Genomic DNA, 21,275 nt, shown 5'->3' on the forward strand with positions numbered 1-21,275 from the left:
AAAAAGCGATAGATAGAAAAGAGGTAGAGAAAAAATACACTCTGAATAACAAAATACATGCATTGCAAACGTATGTAGGTTAAAGAAAATGTCCAGTTCTCTTTGACTCTGTGTATTCTCCGGAAATATCCAGTCCTGGAAGAATGCATAATAGGCTCTATTACTTATTCCAAGAAAGAATGGAGCCAGAAAATATTTTCCAAAAGAACTGCATCCCTAAATAGGTTAAACACTGCCTGTAAACACTCTTCAATCAACGAACCAGGGATGTAGAAAATAAAAGGGTTGCCAGCACAGAATCAGCCTTCTTAGATGAGGTTCAGCATCCAAAAAAAAAGTATTAAAAAATTCTACCTCAACAAAAATCTTTATTTCATGTGGTTCACATAAATAAGCTTTACATCCATAAATTAACCAGATACTTACATTTACACAGTTTTCTTACATCAGCATTTCAAACATATACCAGTAATGAAATATGACTATCACCCTGGATGTTTGCAGCTTGTGTTAAAGAATTAACTTAACTGTTATGGATGATGATAATGGTTCACTGAAGTCCAGCTTTTAACCATGTGACGGAAGCACCATGGTGTGGATTTATTCTGTTTAGGACATGGCTGTTTGTGCATTAACTTTGTTGCTTATGGAAGCAAGAAGTTTGATACAGAAACTTGCTAACACAAAGATACGATGTACAATTGACTGTAGAAGTCTTTATATTGTAGTTGACAACTTAATGGAGATTCAGTACTAAACACTGTATGATGTTAAACTATTTTGAACTGATCGTCCACCACACTTAACTTCGTTGGCCTTTTTATTTTAGCGCATCAAAGCAAACAGTACCCTGTGTAGCATATAGTTCTGTCATGTGACACCAGAAACAACTGCAGTGCTACCAAGCACCCGTGACAGTGAAAGACAAGAACAGCCGGCTGTTTGATTTTGGCTTGTGTTCTGAAATGTAATTAACAGTTAATGCTAAAGAAAGGAAATCTTAATAAATAAATAAATAAATAAATAAATAAATAAATAAATATTACTTTAGCGATTGTGCCCTTGGTCATTGACATATTGTAGTATCATTTTCTAGCAACATACAGTATGTAATAAAAAAAGCACCAAATATGCCAACATATGAATGAACTGTGTCAACAAATATCACTAAATGCCACCCATGTTTGGCCATCTGTGGTTTGGGCTTTAGTATGATACTTTCAGATCCCAAAATTTCACCATAAATTCCTCTTGCAGCATCACAAGCAATGTTGCTACCCAGTGTTAACATTGTTTGCGACACTGCACAGGAAATCTGCTGCTATGGGTAAAAGCCTCAGTATAGCACTAAAATCTCTAGCAAAGCGCCCCCTCAAGTGCTTAACAGCATTTTGGGATGATAAGTTAGCTTTCCTTTATTCTGAAGTATTTGCTAGATGTTTTATTGATGGATTACTGACTCAGGAAGCGATTGCTTTGGGATTTGCTAGTTTCTGGTTAGAGGTCGAAGAAAAGATGCACTTCTATTTTGTGTATTTGTACTGTTGTATCTCTTTTGTCTGTCCTTTCATCTGCTGTACTTATGTGTCTGATTCTCACAGGGGACATGGATGGCAACTGGTGGGACCATGCGTCTTGGCATAGCAGTGAGGCACCCCCAATGTCTTTGGTGAGACACGTGGAGCCTTACCTTTTAGTTTCCTTTGTCTTTTCACTTTTCCTTTGTTTTATTTACATTTTTGCATGTTTTCTTTTTTTTTCCTTTTTTTTATCCCACACCTGTAGGGGAAGGGGAAAAAGAAAAACTAGTGAGCAGGCAGTTTTGTCGGACTCAAACATCTTATCTGAGAGACAAAAGACAATGGTGTGCTTTGGGGGCCATTCTTTGGAAGAGGACTTGGAATGGTCTGAGCCTCAGATTAAAGACTCTGGGGTAGATACGTGCAGTAGTACAACCCTTAACGAGGAGAATAGCAATAGTGAGAAGGTACTGCGATTAAATAGCTTGCTTTTTTAACCTTCTCATCTGGTCTTCGTTTGTGTCAGGGTGTGTTTCAGGGACACTTCAGCAACATCCTATGGGTGCTGATGAAAAAAGTTGGGAACCCTCTGCTTGCTTTGCTGTTTGCTTTCTGGCAGCAATTTAAAAAAATCTTGTCTGTGTTGGCACACAGGAATGTCCGGTTCTACAGCTGCATGATAGTCTTTCTGAGTATTTTTGTGTTGTTGCTATGTAGCTGACATTTGAATACTTTAGCGGTACTTTTCACCCAAATTGGCATCCTTCACTGTGTATTGACCCCACCCCCCTAATTATTATTATACACTGTATATATATATATATATATATATATTAGATATATATATATATATATATATAATATATATATATATATTCATTAAGTACCCATAGAATAAAACACAGACTACAAGGGAAGATTGAATTTGTTTTTTTCACAGAAAAGTGTTTTTCTTTTTTCCCTTCCACTGTCATGTTTGCAATTATTTTTTTTGTTATTTTTTTGTGCCTTGGCATAAAGGTCCAGCCCATGTGACATTAAAAGTATTTTTTGCCATCTGCTTTTTATTGTTCTGCTTTAAACATTGTGATGTTTGTCATAGACGGTGTGTATATAGTTGCCCTTTGCCTGCTAATTTTTGCATGGATTTTTGCATATGACACTCACTTTCTGCCTTCTACATATTGATATGATTACACAAACTCATAAATGAAAAGCAATCTTAAAAAAAAGTAACAAAACATTTTAAAATAATACATTTAGACTAAACTGTTATAGGAGGGTTTACTTTTGACATCACTGCGTAAAAATAAATAAATAAATACATACTGTACTATGTGTGTAAGGTCATCAAATGTATTTCATTGAATACTATTAGTATATTTGATTACAATTGTTGTGTATATATATATATATATATATATATATATATATATATATATATATATATATATATATGATATATACTCATATATATATATATATAGTATATATAGTTTCCCATCCAAAGGGTTTGTGTAATCATTACATTTGCTCAGATATGTTGCTTTGAATTGGAATGATTTGTTTGTTTGTCTTTTTTAAAAAAAAAAGTAAGAACAAGTCAATTTGTTGCAAAAGACAAGGTGTGTTGTTGCTTTGCCCTCGTAGCACCCTGTGACATGGCAACCATCCAAAGATGGAGATCGCCTAATAGGGCGGATTTTACTAAACAAGCGGCTGAAAGATGGGAGTGTGCCAAGAGACTCTGGAGCATTGCTTGGGCTGAAGGTGAGTAACTTCTAAATATCTGTCAACATCTTAGCGCTAGCTGACACATATTACATGCTGAGGCGTTATGCTTGTTCTGTAACAGCCTGTTAGTCACTTCTATCCCCAAACCAGTGAACAGTTAGAGAACACACTATTTCAGAAACAATGAATAGTAATAATGATTGAAAGGGATACATTGTAACATCCTACTTTTACTAATATTTAATTTCTTACTGCATAAATATCCTTTTGATATGTATTTTTCTGCTAGCAAAATTCTCCTTAATCCACGGAGTCTGCTCCCGAAAAGACCCCCAAAAGCTGTTTTCTGAAGTGAGGTGGCCTGTATACTACTAATGGTACTTTTGTGACCAGTGTTGGTGTGTGTCTGTATTGTACATATCAAGATTACAAATTACTAACTCACAGTTAACATAGTTGGAGAAGGAAATAAACTAAGTTGCTCAACTCTAGTGGCGATGTCTAAAGCCACCTAACTTCAGAATTTAATATTGTAGGGGTCTTTTCAATAGCACAGCATGTGGTTAAAAAAGGAAATAAGCAAATAAGCCTGCTAAATTATTATCTAAGCATATTTAGAAAATAAAGATGGCGTAAAGTATTAATTTTAATAGTACTTAGTATGATTTTTTTCTGTGTTCATTTAATTTTAATTAAATATTTTTCTTGTTTCTCTACTTACTGTGTTGCTACTAAGCTGCACACTTGAGGCCTGTTAAAGTTCTCTGGCATAAATCATTGACCTTTTTTTTTTTTTTTTTTTTTTTTTTTGTTAAGCTAAGCATAGATTTACTGATACATCTTGTTTTCAGGGCTGTCCTGTCCAGTTTGAAGACTTATTGAGAATTAGCCAATACTTTAACTTATGTTGAGAACTGAATAAACACTACCATCCTGAAAAAACAATGCAGTAAAAAAAAAAAAAAAAAAAATCCCTAATGTAATGTGATGGCTTCCCTGAGCAGCATTCATTAACCCCTGACTGGGTTAATATATATATATAATATATATTATATATATATATATATTATATATATATATGATATATATCACTGGGGGACTCTAGCAACTGCCCCAAAATCCAATCAAACTACCAGAGACATTGAGATATCCTCAATTACTGTCATGCACTTATATTCTCAACGTAGACCTCGCAGGTTTTGAAAAAAATCATTAAAAAAAAAGATATCTAATAATATACTCTCTGTTTGCATGCCTTACTTTTATGTAGCCTGTCACACCGAGCCTTTCTCGTACTTTTACCTGGAAAATAAAATTCATTCCACCCCTTCATGCCTTCTTTTCTGTCGTTGGCCAACAAGTTGCTTCCCCTAATAACTGGCATGCTTTTCAGCCAGTAACATTCTTTTGACACCAAAAATCTGAAAACAGATGAGCTGGGAAGTGCAAGGTTAACATATTATTTAAAGGTAAGGTGTGCAAACAGAGACCTGTGTGGCAAATAAAACAGGGAAGATTAAATTAGCATTAAGTGCGCAGTCAACAGATTTAATCAACTTCAGCTTATGCTGTTAAAACAAAAGAACAAACTGATAACATCTACAAAACGGAAACATTAGCAACAATTCAGTTTTGGCTGGCTAGGGCAAATGAGGTGAAAGTTACTAACGGGAAGTTTGTTTGTCTCTGCTGAACACTAGCTGCCAACAAATAGTTTTGGCAATCTAGCAAGCACAGTTAACTTTGCATTATCCAGGCAAATTACATTCCCTTAGTAACAACCTCTACAAATTCCAATTAGTCTACCCAGTGAATAGTCTAAGACACATCTGCTTCTTTATAGTATATTTGATTGGTAATATAAAAAAAAATATATATTGTCCAAAAAGAACAATTTTAGGACATTGTCCTAACAAGAAACATAAATGAGGCATTAAAATGCTTTTCTGAAGCTCGTATAATCCAAATAAATGTGAAAGCAAATTGCAGGTCCTTGTTTGGTATAAATTCCTCTGTAAAGACTTTCACATCTTGGAATGAAATCTGCACATTACTTGTTCGACAACATCTGTTGCAGTGTACTTCAATAAAACTGCATCACTTGAAATTAAAAGATGTTTCAATAGGTTCCCACTTCCAGAGATGCCAGTACTTCCTGGATTTGATCATTTTAATTATGTTCAAATAGAACCTTTTCAAAATGATTGAATGCACTAAAAACATGAATAACTGCAGTCAAACCTGTATTCAAGGGCCTCAGAATTATTGTGAATACCTATGTTTGTATGTTTAGATATTTTTCATGTTCTCGTAGCACTTGGATAAAAAGACCACTTATGTATGATCCATTGAGAGGTTGCAAAAACAGGTTTGACTGATATTTATGCAGGATAGCAATATGAATATGCTAATCACAGATGAAGCCTATAATGAATAGGGGAACAATGTGAGTTCTGTGTCTTGTTGCTTGTTATTGTTATTAAAAAATGAATACCTGAAAATGGGCACAGCATTAAGTCCAATATGTTAATGTTTGTTTCATGAAGTAGTATTTGAAATAGTATTTGTCTGGGAGTTTATATACTTGATGAAACAACATTTTATCTAATTGGTATCCATATCCCTAGAGAAATTCATTTCAGGGTATACATGGGAGCCAGAATATATTTATTACATGCCTAATGGAAAAAAACCCCAATCTGGCTATGCAGGTATTTTACATTGTTTGATTGCATGTTGTTGCAAAATTCTTGAAAATGCCCTGAAACTGCTCCAATGAGCACTAAAAGATGCACAAAACAACAACAACAACAATAATAATAATAATAATAATAATAATAATAATAATAGAATAAGAAGAAATCAGAGAGTACAAATAAGTTTGACTTTTATTATTCTAATTTTTTTTTACTGATGAATGGGCTCCCTGAAAAGACGTTTGTGTCTGTATGCGTTTCTGTCCGTTCAACTGTATAGGCATGGGCCTGTAGCTTACAGCTACAAGTTATATAAATCCATTTTATTTAGAGGCATTGTAATCTGTATTTTGGTCCAGGCATGATTGATTGGGATTTGATTTTAATAATGTTCTTAATGGCATGATTTACCAGGTGGTGTTTTTTTTTTTTCCAGGACCATGGAGAATTACCTCCGGGGTTGAAATTGGTTTAAATTAAACTCTGAGTTTGTAACCGCATGAAAAGTATTCATTCATTTTTTTTTTCTAAATGGAACAAAATAATGCTGGTACAAAAAATAATGTAAAATAAAAAAGTAGTACGAACTGCACTATAAACAAAAAACTTTAATTACGTTGATTGTATACTGCACATTTAATTTAATGAACTCCAGTTTTTGTCAACGTTATCAAATTAGAAACACACAATGCATTTGGTATTTATTTATATTGCTTAGTTGTTTTGTTCTAGTTTTCTAAAATTTGTAAAGCAGGTGTTTTATTATTTAAATGGTGGTTTAAGCCATAGGTAGTATCTTGGCCAGATTATATTGTACAGTACTTCAGAAGCATGGTCTTAACCAGGTCAATTCTCAAACAAATCTTCAAATGCCATACTGTTATAAATGAACACAGGACATCCTTGAAAATAAGTTTGTGCATCTGAGTGAGTCTGTCCTGTTAAATATATTTACAGTATGTTTATATAATAACATTGCTGTTACAGTTGTTTCAAAACTGTGTGCTAATTACTATTGCACATCCAGAGAGATATCTGGTCCACACACAGGTACATGCATATAAACATTCCTGTATGGCTCCTGGTATGCTATACTACTGTGTAAAAGGGATGTATTTTAATTAAATTTTAAATCACTTATCTTTTAAACAGGTTGTGGGTGGAAAGATGACTGAATCTGGTAGACTTTGTGCATTTATTACAAAAGTAAAGAAAGGAAGTCTAGCTGATACGGTTGGCCACCTCCGACCAGGTAAAGCATTTATTTTATTTAAAGTGTCAAGAACCAATGTGTGGCATATTTGCTTTAGTCTGTGTATGTGTGTATGTGTGTACCATCCCTGCTTCACGGCTCCAATTCAAATAATATAATTTTTTCCTGTTTTTATTGTTAGTTTATTTCTTATGAGAAATAAATTCTGACAAAAAAAAAAAAAAAAAAACAGCTATCAAATTTATCAGTTTAGAGTTTCATTGCTTATATATATAATACCAGCAATGCAATGAGTAACCAGCACTAGTGTATGCTTTTCAGAGAACACGATTTTCACATTTTCTGATTTTTAGCAAGTTGATTTAGGAGGTTTCCTGTTTGTGGACCTGCTCAAGAAAAAATATCTGTTTACTGCAGAGTTTTTATGTTAACTGTTTGTTCTCTACACTTCTAAATGAACATGTTAGCTGTAAATCTTCCTTTTACATGTTAAAGCATAAGTAAGCATTCTAAAGCCTTGAGAGGTATGGTAAAGCATCTTAAAAAATCATTCAGGGACTTCCAGGTTATGTTGTCGCCGATCGGGGAGCTGGGAGTTCCCAGGGGGCGGAGCATAACTGACCAAGCGCCGCCCAGGTGGGGAGGGTTCAGGTCGGCAGGGTAATCTGCGGTTCACCGCGCACCAGCGACTCCTGTGGCTGACAGGGCAACTGCGGGTCTGCTGTTGAAGATCTGCTTTGTCCTCCAGCACTAATAATTCTAAACCAAGATGAACAATGGTAAATACATATTATAACCTGGTGCTAAATTATTAGTACATTGAAATAGGCCAATAAGAGGCCAATAAATATACTGAGCATCAAAAGAAATGTATCACTTATATTTGGATAAAAGTCACTAAGATGTGATTGAAAAATGACAAACTCTGTTTTAGAGCAGGTGCAGTGACTTTTTATTATGCTGATTAACAATTGACATCACGAAGATGCTGTAAAATGATCTGTCGATCTTGCGCAGGTGTTGTGACTCTTGGTCTCCTAGTTTGTGGCCTTTCATTGACAGAGGGTGTCTGGTTATACCGTCTTGCCAGGTTTAAAATTGCTGGCTGTGAACACCCATGACAGCGAGCCACAGTACGCCACCCTAGTGCAGTCTCCAACATGCCGATTGCATGAAGGCCCTGCCCTCTTGACAGACGTGGCATATTGTTGTTTTTTCTTCTGTGATTTTTTTTATTGCTTTTATTCAAGCTTGTAGTTCAACAGCTGAACTCACTCCATAGCCAGTGTCCAATAAACTGTCTCAGTAATTAGGTGATTAAGTGCATATGCTTCAGTCATAGTCACTCAAGCCTGTCATGGTCAAAGATGAATGATCGAGTGATTAAAAAGAAACCAAAACATTTTGTCAATGTCCATCATTTATATACCCTTTTTTTTTCCCAAAACAAATGTGTTACAATAGTGGTAAGTTTCTTTTGATGCTCGGTACAGTTGTTCCCATTCCTTGCTGGTCATTAGCTCATCAGAAGTTGTTGGGGGTTTTCAGGAGAGAACACTTGTTTATTCCAGGGAAAGGAATATGAAAATGTATAAAATTAGAAACAAATTATTCTAATGAATAGTTTAACTGATCCATCCAGCAAGATGCTGCATGCAAGTTTTATATTGTTGGAATTGGTTAATCGAGGCTAGGACTGTGTTTTTATTTTATTTTTTAAAAATGGCTTATTTCACAGCATTTCAAGATGTTGCACTAGGGTTAATAAACAACAAATGTTCCTAAATATTTAAATGCTTATCTGAAAAACAGTAAATACTAAATCGTAGAAAATTTCGTTTTTTATGTCCACCTTTTAAAGACATTTGATTTTCACCATCAGTGAATTATCAAACAAAATAAATATAGAAATAAATAAATAGATGTAAACATAACAAAGGACATGTAAAATGTCCCCTTCTTGTACTGGACAGAGTGAGCATTAGCAGAAATGTTTCTGATCTTTGATGCAGCTGGTGTCTTTTTCGCTGAAGACATTTTAAAGAAATCATGGAGCTCTACACAGTGTGTACAATCATTTAACATGGTTCCATAGAACCATGCCTCCCCGTGGAATCATGCCTCCCACAGCCACATTCTGATAGCTAAGCCTTGAAATCACGCCTCCCCATGAAACTGTGCTTTGTTACTTAAACTGGTACTTGTAGAAATCCTTACAGTGAGCATACTATATGTGTCTCACTTCTTTATTTAGGAGTTGCTGATAGTGAATATATATTCCCCAGTTATTATACATGGTATATGCACGCCCCAGTCTTTTTAAAAATATAATATTGTAATAACCACTTTAATAAGAACCTGGGGGATCAGACAATTCTACTTTTATAATTATTCGAATTACACGGTTTATTGATTAATGAAAGATTATTGTTAACAGATGATAGTCCATACATGGTTGTCAGCTTCAACATCATTACTGGGGAGTTGGTTCCAGACTCCCACAATTCTCTGTAAAAAAAGTGTCTCCTATTTTCTGTTCTGAATGCCCCTTTATCTAATCTCCATTTGTGACTCTTCTTTTTTCAGGTCAAAAAAGTCCCCTAGGTGGACATTGTCAATACCTTTTAGAATTTTGAATGCTTGAATCAGATTGCCGCATAGTCTTCTTTGTTCAAGACTAAATAGATCTTTTAGCCTGTCTGCATATGACATGCCTTTTAAACTTGGGATAATTCTGATCGCTCCTCTTCGCACCCTTTCTAGAGCAGCAATATTCTTTTTGCAGTGAGGTGACCAGAACTGAACACAATATTCTAGATATTGTCTTACGAATGCATTGTACATTTTGAACATTACTTCCCTTGATTTAAATTCAACCCATTTTATTATATAGCCAAGCATTGTGTTGGCCTTTTTTTTATAGCTTCCCCACATTGTTGAGATGAAGACATTTCTGAGTCAACGTAAACTGCTACATCTTTTTCATAGATTCCTTCTTCAATTTCAGTATCTCCCATATGGTATTTATAATGAACATTTGTATTACCTGTGTGCAGTACCTTACACTTTTATATATTAAATGTCATTTGCCATGTGCCTGCCCAGTTCTGAATGCTGTCTTGATCATTTTGAGTGACCTTTGCTACTGCAACAGTGTTTGTCGCTTTTTATGTCGTATGCAAATTTAACAAGTTTGCTTACTATACTAGAACCTAAGTCATTAATGTAGATTAGGAAGAGCAGAGGAACTAATACTGATCCCTGTGGTACTCCACTGGTTACCTCACTCCATTTTGAGGTTTTTCCTCTAATCAGTACTTTGTTTTCTACATGTTATCCACTCCCTAATCCATGTGCATGCATTTCCTTGAATCCCTACTGCGTTCAGTTTGAGAATTAATCTTTTAAATGCAGGACTTTGTCAAAAGCTTTCTGGAACGCTAAATAAACCATGTCATATGCATTGCAATTATCCTTTGTTGATGGTGCATCCTCAAAAAAACCAAGCAGGTTAGTTAGACACGATCTCTCTTCCCTAAAACCATGCTGACTGTCTCCCAGGATACTGTTATTATATAGGTAATTTTCCATTTTGTATCTTATTATAGTTTCCTTAAGTTTACATATAATAGAAGTCATGTTTATTGGTATTTAGTTACCTGGTTCAGTTTTGTCTCCCCTTTTGTGGATCGGTATTACGTTTTCAATTCTCCAGTCTTTCGTTACAACCCCTGTCTCATGATCTTGGTTAGCGGTTTGTAAATAACTTCTTTCATTTCTTTGAGTACTATTGGGAGGATCTCATCCTGCCCAGGGGATTTGTTTATTTTAAGAGCGCCTAGTCCCTTTAACACTTCTGCCTCTGTTAACCTATTTAAAATCGGATAGGAACAGGTCGATATGTGGGGCATGTTGTCCATATCCTCTTTTGTAAAAACTTGTGAAAAGTAATAATTTAATATATTTGCTATTTATTTCTCTTCATCTATGATGTTGCCATTTATATCTCTTAGACCAGCGGTTCTCAAACTTTTTTTTTCATGGACCACTTACTGAATTTTTTTTTTTCTACAATCCAAAGCACATAACTCATATTTTAATAACCACAATCTTACCTTCCTAATGTGATGGATGTGCCTGTTTTTGTGAGCAAAGTTCTGTGAAATCGGTTGTAATGTTTGTCAGCTTCAGCCTCAGGTCAGGTTCAGCATTCATCCTGCTTCTGTATTTGGACTTGAGGGTGGCAAGTGAGGGAAATCCTGTCTCCCACAGGTACACAGTAGCAAATGGCATCAAAAAACACACTGCTTTATCAGCAAGTTCTGGGTACTCTCCATCTCTCTGAATCCAAAACTCCAATAGGGAATGTCTTTTAAATTCTGACCTTAATGTTTCATCGCAAGAAAGACCCAACAAGTTCTCTTGTGCCTAAGTGGAGAAGCCAGCGGGTAGCTCACTGATTTCAATTGCCGAATGTATTACGAATCCAGCTGTTGGGTTCGGCTTCATCTGGAAAGTAATCTTCAAACTGTTTCTTGAGAGCAACAAGATGTTTTTCAATGTCATTTTTTTATTTTTGTTGTTCATAACTAGTTCATTTTCAGACAGAAAACCTTGCAGTGTTGGAAATGTCGTCCTTCTATGCACGACTTGCAATCAAGTCAAGTCTCTTGATCATTGCATTGATTTTTGTCTTGCACTTCCAATATAGTCACTGAAACTCCCTGCTGCCCCATGTTCAGCTCATTTGGACGTGTGAATATATTGCAGAGGTAAGCCAATCGCGAGAGCCAGGATGAATCTTCAAAGCAGCTTGTGAATTAGAAATAGCTGTATTTCTGAATGAGGCTCAAACAAACAAGTAAGTACTTTGCCTCTTGACAACCGCCATACTTCTGTATGAAGAAGAAGTGGACATGGGCACTACCCCTTTCATTGCACAGTACATAAACAAATTGAGAATTCATAGGGCGTGCTTTTATACAACTAACAGTCTTCACAGCAGAGTCCAAAAAGGCCTTCTTCTCCATGGCATTTTCTTGACAGCTAGTGCCTCTTGATGAATGCTACAGTGCACCCATTTCACATTAGGTGCCACTTTGTGGATACAAACCACTATTCCACTATGTCTTCCCGTCATTGCTTGTGCACCGTCAGTACATACTCTGACACAAGATTGCCAATCAATGCCGTGTTTCTTCACAAACTCACCTAATAACTGAAAAATATGTTCTGCGGTTGTTCTTGTTGGCATTGAATGACAAAATAAAATACCTTCCAGTACTTTCCCTTCCCACTCATACCTGATGTATACAAGAAGATTTGCAAGGTTAGCAAAATCAGTGGCCTCATCCAGATGCAATGCAAAATACCTACTGCTGTTTACATGTTTCACAAGAATGTCGTTAACATTACCTGCTAAATCATGAATTTTGCGTGACACTGTAATTTGAAAGAGGTACACAATCTGACTGTTTGCCGTCTTCTCTCTGCACGTTATAGACACAAGTTCTTTAGCTGCAGGCAGAATAAGTTCTTCCCCAATAATGTGTGGCTTCCCTGCTTTGGCGATTTGACAGGTGGCACGGTATGAAGCTTCCAGGGCCTTTACATTTACTGTTGCATAAGCAAACAAACTTGCTTTCCCTTGCTTTCAACTCAGTGAGTTTTGCACTGAAAAAATTCAGGTCTATCTTTGAAAGAGGCATGTTTTGTCTCCAAATGACGCCGGAGATTTGCAGGCCTTGGATCATCTTGTTCACCAGTCCATGTGAAGCCCAAATTAATATAGCTTGAGTCGTATTTTCTTAACATTTTTCGACGTTTCACTCTATTTTCATTACTAGTACTTCCACTTATACTGGTACCTGGCCCACACAGACCTGCAGTCAAATCCTCTGCAGATTCATGTCCGCTTGCTGTAGTCGCATGTTTGACTTCAGACTTTTCACTGGTCTCACTATCATCACCGACTTGACTATTTGTTGTTTTCTTTTTCAAAGATCCAGTTTTCAGCCACAGCTATGAGAATATGTGCAATAAAGTTAATAATAATATTGAATATTCGTTGTAGTATTGATTCCAAAACTAAACATTACAGTAGCTCTCATAGCATGTTTAAGCATCAGCTATCTGTATGTAAAATTCTACTATATAGGATCTAAAAAGTCACTGCCGGTTCCTTTCCATAATTATGCAACCTTTCTGCGGACTACCTGAATAGAACTCATGGACCACAGTTTGAGAATCGCTGTCTTAGATATTTTACTTCCTCCTTGAATTTTCTTTTGCTGTTATAATATTGAAAAACTTTTTGAATTGGTTTTAGCCCTCTTGGCAATGTTCATTTCTATCTCTCTTTTGGCCTTTCTAACTTCCTTTTTGACTTGCAGTTTCAAGTACTCTTTCTGAGTACTTTGTTCTTGGTCCCTTTTAAACGCTCTGTAAAGTGCCTTTTTTCTCTGAATGTTTTTTTTTTTTAAATTGATCTATTAAACCATTTTGGCCATTTTGTTTTAGATTCTGATTTGTCTACTTTTGGGATGTACAGTGCTCCCTATAACGCAGGTCTCAGGGGACACACATATGAGCATTGTAACTGAACAGCTTTATAAACGGGGGAGGGGGTTGGGGGCTCCGCAGCACATCTGACCCTAAAATACAACATAAAATAACTCCCTCTCTATAATGCACATATATTGAAGCAAAAATGTAACTTTCTGTGAATTAACCGTACATAAAGTGTCATGTAATGAACGCTATTTAAAAATAAATAAATAAAAAGGTAACATTCCCCCTCATGGGTCATTTTAATTAGCAGTTTTTAAACTATAAATAGCCTGGCTAAATGTCAGTCAGGAGTTCAGTTTGAAGCGACAGACAAGCAAACCAAGTGAGAGAAGCAGAGGGGTCAGGAGAGGGGAAGAGGGAATGGGCTCCCCCCAGGTTCGGCTGCCAGAGCGGGGCTGAAGCAAAGCTGAAGCGTCTCGTCTCCCGGAGCCGCAGCTCCTCTCGCAGCAAAAAAGTAAATACATTAGAAAAGATAACCACGTAATAGGCCTAATATTTATTTAGTTATAAAATGAGTGCTGAATAAGATGTCTATGTTATAAAGTGCCAGCACAGCTTTTCTTCAATTCAGACACTGTATCAAAAGGGAGAGACAGAAACGGAAGTTAGACTGAGAAGTTGTGTATAGTTTGAACAACACCGGTACTGTATTTACTGTAGAAATATTGCATGAATCACTAGTATAAGGAATTGGGGGACATGCTATAGGCGCATTATATCCGAGAGCCTTATAACGAGGGAGCACTGTGTTTGTTTTGTGACTCTAGTACTACATGTTTTTTAAAAATAGCCATCCTTTCTCTGTGGATGTTTTCTGTATTTTATTCTTTCTGATCTACTTCTTTTAGTCTGTTTCATTCCATCATAATTTGCCTTTTTAAAATTGTAAACCTTAGCTTTAGTTCTTAATTTTGGGGTTTTAAAAAGCACTTCAAACGAGACCATGTTGTACTGTACATTTTTTGGAATTAGGCATGAAATTTACATACGGTAATACTTTTTACCAAGGAGGCACGGTTCATACAGGGAGGCATGGGCGCAGTTCATACACATGGTTCTATGGAACACCTGAAGCAAACTAAATCAGGTGCTGAGGTTCCTAAATGCAGTAAAACAGGTAGTTCCTCAGTTAGGCAGATGTCTTTGTTTATAAGTGATAAACAATATGTGTATTTCACTATTCTTTTAGAAATGGGAATCTTTACAGGGACAACATAGTATATGGCAATGGGTACATTTCACAGAAACCACAAACAAAATACAGCCTTAATCATGGCAAAGAGACTTTGCCTTTCTACTTGTTTTAAAATATAGTTTTTATATAAACATCCTTCCCTTACTGTCTGTTCCATATAAACTTAACTTTCAGTGTGCTAATTTTGATGCCCGTGTTCTTTCAGGTGATCAGGTATTAGAATGGAATGGGAGGCATTTACAAGGAGCTACTTTTAAGGAAGTTTACAATATAATTCTGGAATCTAAGCCAGAACCACAGGTGGAACTTGTAGTCTCAAGGCCCATTGGGTAAGTCATTTTATTAGGTGTCCTGATTGAAGAAACAGTACATCACTATTTGTGTATTTGTGGTGCTATAAATATAGTATGTACCTCTTCTAACACAAGCTTGGTATAAGATCAGTAGGATAAGTTACCGCTGTATCTGAACTGCCCTGTATTATACATAAATAAAATATTCACAGCATATTTTTTGTCCTCATTTCAGAGATATTCCCCGGATACCTGACAGCACACATGCGCAACTGGAATCAAGTGAGTTTTACTTATAGTTCTCATACAAGGAAAGAGCCTGAAGACAATGAAAACTCATCCACTGTATGAAGATTTATGGCAAGATTGAAACAGTAGTTAGACATTGCACCACTTTAATTAGACACTTCTATTAGGTGTCCTATATAATGTTATTAAATCTCTTATACCACAGGCTATATAGCTTAGTGGATTACAATGAGATGTATACCTTCGGTAGCACAATATGACTGTCGGATGCTGTTGGGGGCATTGTAATATAACTTAGTTCTAGTTCCAGTTCCTCGAGTTCACAACTGGTAGGGCAGTGTGGAGAGCTCACATTTCTCCCCCATATCCCCAAACAGCTGCCCAAGCTGTCCCAGTTCTGTGGATAAAATGATAAAATTGTTTTCCGGGGACATCATTAAAATTCACGAAACAATTTTGAAACCTTCTGTCTGAGTAGTTCAGCACTTTTTGCTTCCCCCTTTCTCTCCACAGGCTCGAGTTCTTTTGAGTCCCAGAAAATGGATCGGCCCTCTATCTCAGTCACTTCTCCCATGAGCCCTGGCATGCTGCGGGATGCTCCCCAGTACCTGTCTGGACAACTCTCAGTATGTTCCTTTTATGTTTCTTTCAGGTGGTTTTCTTTTGCCTGAGAGATTTTACCAACAATGATAAAGTTACAACAGTAAATAAAATCAGTAGTAAAATAATAATTAAAAATGCACACTGAAAACTGAAAAGGATGGTCAAATCTGGACAGGCCTACATATTCACAGGCACCTACTAGGCAGTGCTTTTAATACCTTTTTCTTTTCAGTGGGCACTTTGCCATTCTGAAGCAGCACCCCTTGCTTTGGATTCGCTTTTCAAGTGTTTAGAGAAGGCCTTAACTACAAACTTAAGCCCCATTGAACTAAGCTAAATTCAAACTTAGGCGGCATGCCATTTAACCTTGCGCTGTCATGCTGGAGGAGTTGGAGAGGGGCTTTCATCAGTGATGTCTTATAGTAGCAGAGGAGTTGCTCACATTTTACCGTTGCCCCTTTGTTGCTTTATGTGCAGAATTACATCCAAAATTCAGACATAATTACTAACTGAGGGGTTGTCAGCTTTGTTTGTTCTTCAGATTTGATTGTTTTATTGAATAAGAATTAGATTAGGATCAATAAATATTGATGCCCTATATTTAATTCGACTGGAAGGTTGGTGATTTAATTCTTTAGCTATACAGTATTAAGACTAAACTACAGTTAATCTACTTACAGATGTATGTAACGGGTAAACAGCTTTGATTTATTTAGAGTTTTGTGATTTCCTTTCTTGGTCTGTTTTTTTGTATTTGCATTGTGTTGTGTACTTTAGGTTTTGTTTTATTGCATTTTTTTCTTTGTTGTTTAATTTTGCTGTCCCAGAGCCAAAGCCTTAGTAGAAGATCAACGCCTTTTGTTCCTAGGGTTCAGGTAACAGCCCCTGTCTGTCTGACAGAATGCTCTTTGAGTCTGTTTCTTTTCTTTGTTTTTTCTTTGGAAAATGCATATCAGGGAAATGGCATATTTTAAATATATTTTTGCCTTTGCCTTTGTTGACAAAGTGTGCTTTCTATCATTTAAAAAAACAAAAACAAAAAAAACCCTTCATATAATCTTGCCAGGAGCCTGGAACAGTCTGCATGACTAACCAAACCAACTAAAATAGTTTAAAGAGACAATCTGCTATGGCCCGTGTTCACCAAAACTCAACAGCATGTTGCAAATGTTTTGTATGAGCATTAACTTGACAAACGTAAACTTTATTTTGTTTAGTTTTTAGGGTGGGCTGTGGAAGGTTAAAAGTCTCTTTAAATTTTTTTTTTTTTCTTTATATTCAATTTTATGGACAAATAATTTGGATGCTTCTTCATGTAACATGAAACGATGTGTAGATTTATATTTATTAGTTTTGATTTGACTTGTAGTGGTTTGCCAAGGAACCAAATAGCTTTCTGTAAAGTAGCACAACAGTTGACTGGTTTAGATGATTAACCTGATTTCTCTATAACCAACTATGACATTGGTGAGAACGCTGGAATCATTCAGAATAATCTCACTGTGATTTGATAAATCAGCTCCATAATGTTTTTTAATGGTTTTCTGTAAGGCTAAAAGGAGCCACATTTTTTGATCATTTGGAAAATGTGTTGTTTAAACATTTTAAAAAATATTTTATAACAAGTTTGTTCAAGGAAATAATTATCAAAATATATTAATACGAATAATTATATATATATATATATTATATACCCTTTAATGAACAGGTTGCTTGGGTTAATGAAAATAATTGTCAATGCCTTGTGTACACATTACAGAAACATGAGTAGAAAAGAATGATTCATGTTACATTGGAAAGGCATGCAAAGTTTACTGTCTCTTTTTAAAACAAGATTGCATTTTCCAATTCACAAGAGAGTGGAGTTTATAACTGACAATTAAACAAATTGTACCTTATTAGTTTGGGACCTATGAACTTCCTTGTTAAAGCCTGTAAGTGTTATCTCTATGGTCGTGTTCTGATGTAAATGAATAATGCGGTAAGTCTGTCACACGTTCAAGGTATTGAAAGCCAAAGAAACCCCAAAAAGACAAATTAAGAATAAGAATTACCACCAAACGGATCCCATGTGCTTCTGGAAATTTGGAAACCAGTGAAGTACTAGACTTCATGTAGTACACACTTATTGTCATATTCCCTGAGAATGTACATGTACATACAGCCCCATACAAATGTAAAATGAAGAATAACCAAACAGGTTTTTTTTTTTTTTCATTTTAAGTTCAGCAATGACAACATTTTCTTCTTAAAAGGTTTCAATTGTGTGTTTTGATAATTTTTTTAAAATACAAATAATTGCCATTTTCAGTTACATTGGGTGTAAATTATAGTTCTAATTATTATGGGTTTTCTTTGGCTTTAATGGCCTCATTTATGAAAGGGCGCTACATGTAGCTGTAACGTGCACATTAAGCAGTGAGCCTAACGTGAACCATAAACCTAAATTTACTGTGCCATCTACTAACAGAGTACGCATTAATTTACATGTTCACTATTTGGCTAATTTACATACCACAGCGTGCACGATACATGTATTGTGAGTGATCATTTAATGTGCACGATAATGTCCAAGACTTACCCGTGACCATGTAATATCAAAAGCCCCAGCAGTCCATGCGTGTATTTTGGTCAGTGGCTTATTGTGAAAGGTGGAGGTAGCTAACATTGGTTTAATTTACATGTTGAGTGTTGGCTTTTTCATGAGACATTTCTATCTTGTGAAATAAACGTGGACATGGTACCTTTTTTCCTTTCGTAAACCTCATTTTCCTGGGAACGCCCGCTTTTCCCTGAACGCTATGCAAATGAGACTCGAACGCTGTTTAAATTATCCAGGCCCAGTTCTATTCTCGTACTGTTTACCGTGAAAGTCCCGAAAACACTGTGAACAATTTCACAAGGGAGAATCCACGTGTTTTGTGTTATTAAAGATCTGATTTGCTGATGGATCGTGTATGTTTTTTTAATACTTTGTTTATCCGAGCGGTGGTTGTACAGGCATTTGGGCTATTGAAAGGGAGGTGGCAGATACTTCTGTAGCATACTGAAGTGAACCACAAGTTTGTTCCCCAAATTATTACTGCCTGCTGTGTACTGTATTCTGTGCCAGATCCGTAAGAAGGTGTTCAGGCATCAGTGGCTGTTGACGGTGAGCGAAGCGGAGGAACAGCTACCTCAGCCGCCAGCAAGAATTGCACAACAGTGATATGAAGAGGGTCCTGCTATTAGAGATGCACTGCTAGCTTTATTTTTGTAGCCTGACGATGTACCTTTATTTTGTATCACATTTTTGTTTAATTAGCTTATTTTGTTTCTCTTTATACCAAATATAGCATCGTCATTTGTGATGTAGTTGTATGATTGCTTCTGCTAAATAAAGAATAGGAATACTGAGTAGTATTGTTGATTCTCAGTGGGTTAAACAAATTTTGTGTTGTGCATTATATCACGTTGCCTCTTCCCTTATTATGGATATTAACGCTCTCGTCATCACTCCAACAGACATCAGTGGAGGGTGGACATGGGTTTTGCTCAGACGTAACTAGGAGAAATTGTATGGGAGTATAGTTATACACATTTAAACGTAGTCTTACTTTACAATAGTCATTCTGGGGGCTCCCGAGTGGTGCATCCAGTAAAGGCACTCTGTGTGAGTGCAGGATGTGCCCTATAGCCTGGACATCACCGGTTCAAGTCTGGGCTATTCCACAACCGACCGTGGATGGGAGTTCCCAGGAGGCGGCGCTCAATTGGCTGAGCATCGCCAGAAGGGGAGGGGTCTAGGTCGGCCAGAGTGTCTATACCATCTTATTGTATTGGTGACATAATGTGACTGACAGGATATACTTGTGCCAGTGTACACACTATGCACTTTTTTTTTAAGTTGTTTAATTTTTAAATATATTCTTTCATCTCTCTTTTTTTGTAGATTTTTTTTTTACTTCACATATTCATTTAAAAAAATAAAAAAATAAAACTGAAATATTTCCTGGGGTACTACTCAGTGAAAAAAAACAGCAATGTTGTTTCTGGTGTATTGATGTCTTCCATGTCACTCACTTTTAACAAGTGGGACTCGGTAATGGTTTACAAGGAGTAGAAAACCAAAGCATGTTGTCTACATAATAAGTACATGGCTGTGCCATGTATTACATTATTGTTCTTTGCATTCAAGGGTTTCAGTATCACAAGGAAAAGGGTACAATTTGTTTGAGTTTTGTATCCGCTAGTGTGTTACAGTAACAGATCTCTGGCTTGTACTAGTTTGTACTGAATGCTTTTTTTTTGCTTTGCTGCATGCTGTAAGTAGACGGTGTAGAATACCAGTAATTACTATCTAGATTTTGCATCTAGATTTATATCCACCCCCAGTGAGATACTATCAAGTATGGGCAAGAGCTTAGAAATTTTTTTGGCATGATAGAAATCCATAAGAGGCTTTCTGTAGCCTGTCAAAACACCACAGACTTTAAAGCATTTTCTGATAGGCAACATGACAGGACAAGTGTGTGATACAGCTTTTGCCCATACTTCCCTGAGATCAGTGTTAACCTTATATAAATCGATCATATCAGCATGACTCATAATGTATTCTTTTCAAATATCTGTGATTTTGGATTGATTTACTGTTATACTAATCTCTAACACCAGGATTGCAAACCTACATTTAACATTGCATCAAACACTTTTAAATTCTTTCAAAAGGATCCCAGAGTGGCTCACCAGGTAAAAGCACAGTCGTGTGGTGTGCAAGGTGAGTCATACAGTCAGGGGAGCGCAGGTTCCTGACTGTGTGAAGTCGCTGGTCTTTGCTGGGGATTCCGAAGGGAGCATCATATTGGCTCTGGTGCTTCCGTCAGGGACTGTTTCTCCTCATCTCGCTACAGTGAACCCTGCTGGCCTGGTGCCTAGTGAGCTCAGGTGGACAACTGCAAAGCTGTCCTTTGTCATCCAGAGCCTGGTAGCTTGCTGATATCCACTCTCGAGTTCCTGGGTGTAAAAGAGGAAGCTGGCTTGGTCGTGGGATCGGAGGACACCCACTGAACCTTCGGTTCTCCTGAGCTGTGTGGGGAATTGCTGGCGTGAAGGAAAACTGAATTGGACTTTCCAAATTGGGGAGACAATTGGGGATAAAATAATTAGGATATATATAGTTGGTTTCAGTTTTACCAAACCAATGGGATACACATTGCAGATCAC

The 21,275-nt window shown here is 36.5% G+C and overlaps 1 protein-coding gene across 13 annotated transcripts in view; it reads left to right on the plus strand.

Annotated features, from left to right (window-relative positions):
• rims2a (regulating synaptic membrane exocytosis 2a) overlaps positions 1–21,275 on the plus strand; it is a 275,234-nt gene that overhangs the window by 141,286 nt on the left and 112,673 nt on the right. For 9 of the 13 annotated variants that reach the window (XM_041245600.1, XM_041245603.1, XM_041245602.1 and 6 more), the window contains 7 exons: positions 1,602–1,669; positions 3,171–3,290; positions 7,103–7,202; positions 15,134–15,257; positions 15,457–15,503; positions 15,984–16,096; positions 16,901–16,948. In XM_041245600.1, the coding sequence (XP_041101534.1) occupies positions 1,602–1,669; positions 3,171–3,290; positions 7,103–7,202; positions 15,134–15,257; positions 15,457–15,503; positions 15,984–16,096; positions 16,901–16,948 (620 nt within the window). The remainder of the gene's footprint in view (positions 1–1,601; positions 1,670–3,170; positions 3,291–7,102; positions 7,203–15,133; positions 15,258–15,456; positions 15,504–15,983; positions 16,097–16,900; positions 16,949–21,275) is intronic. The other 4 variants (XM_041245609.1, XM_041245610.1, XM_041245613.1 and 1 more) reach the window with 1 other exon arrangement.

Source organism: Polyodon spathula, chromosome 3 (assembly GCF_017654505.1).
Source record: "Polyodon spathula isolate WHYD16114869_AA chromosome 3, ASM1765450v1, whole genome shotgun sequence".
Lineage (NCBI taxonomy): Eukaryota > Metazoa > Chordata > Actinopteri > Acipenseriformes > Polyodontidae > Polyodon > Polyodon spathula.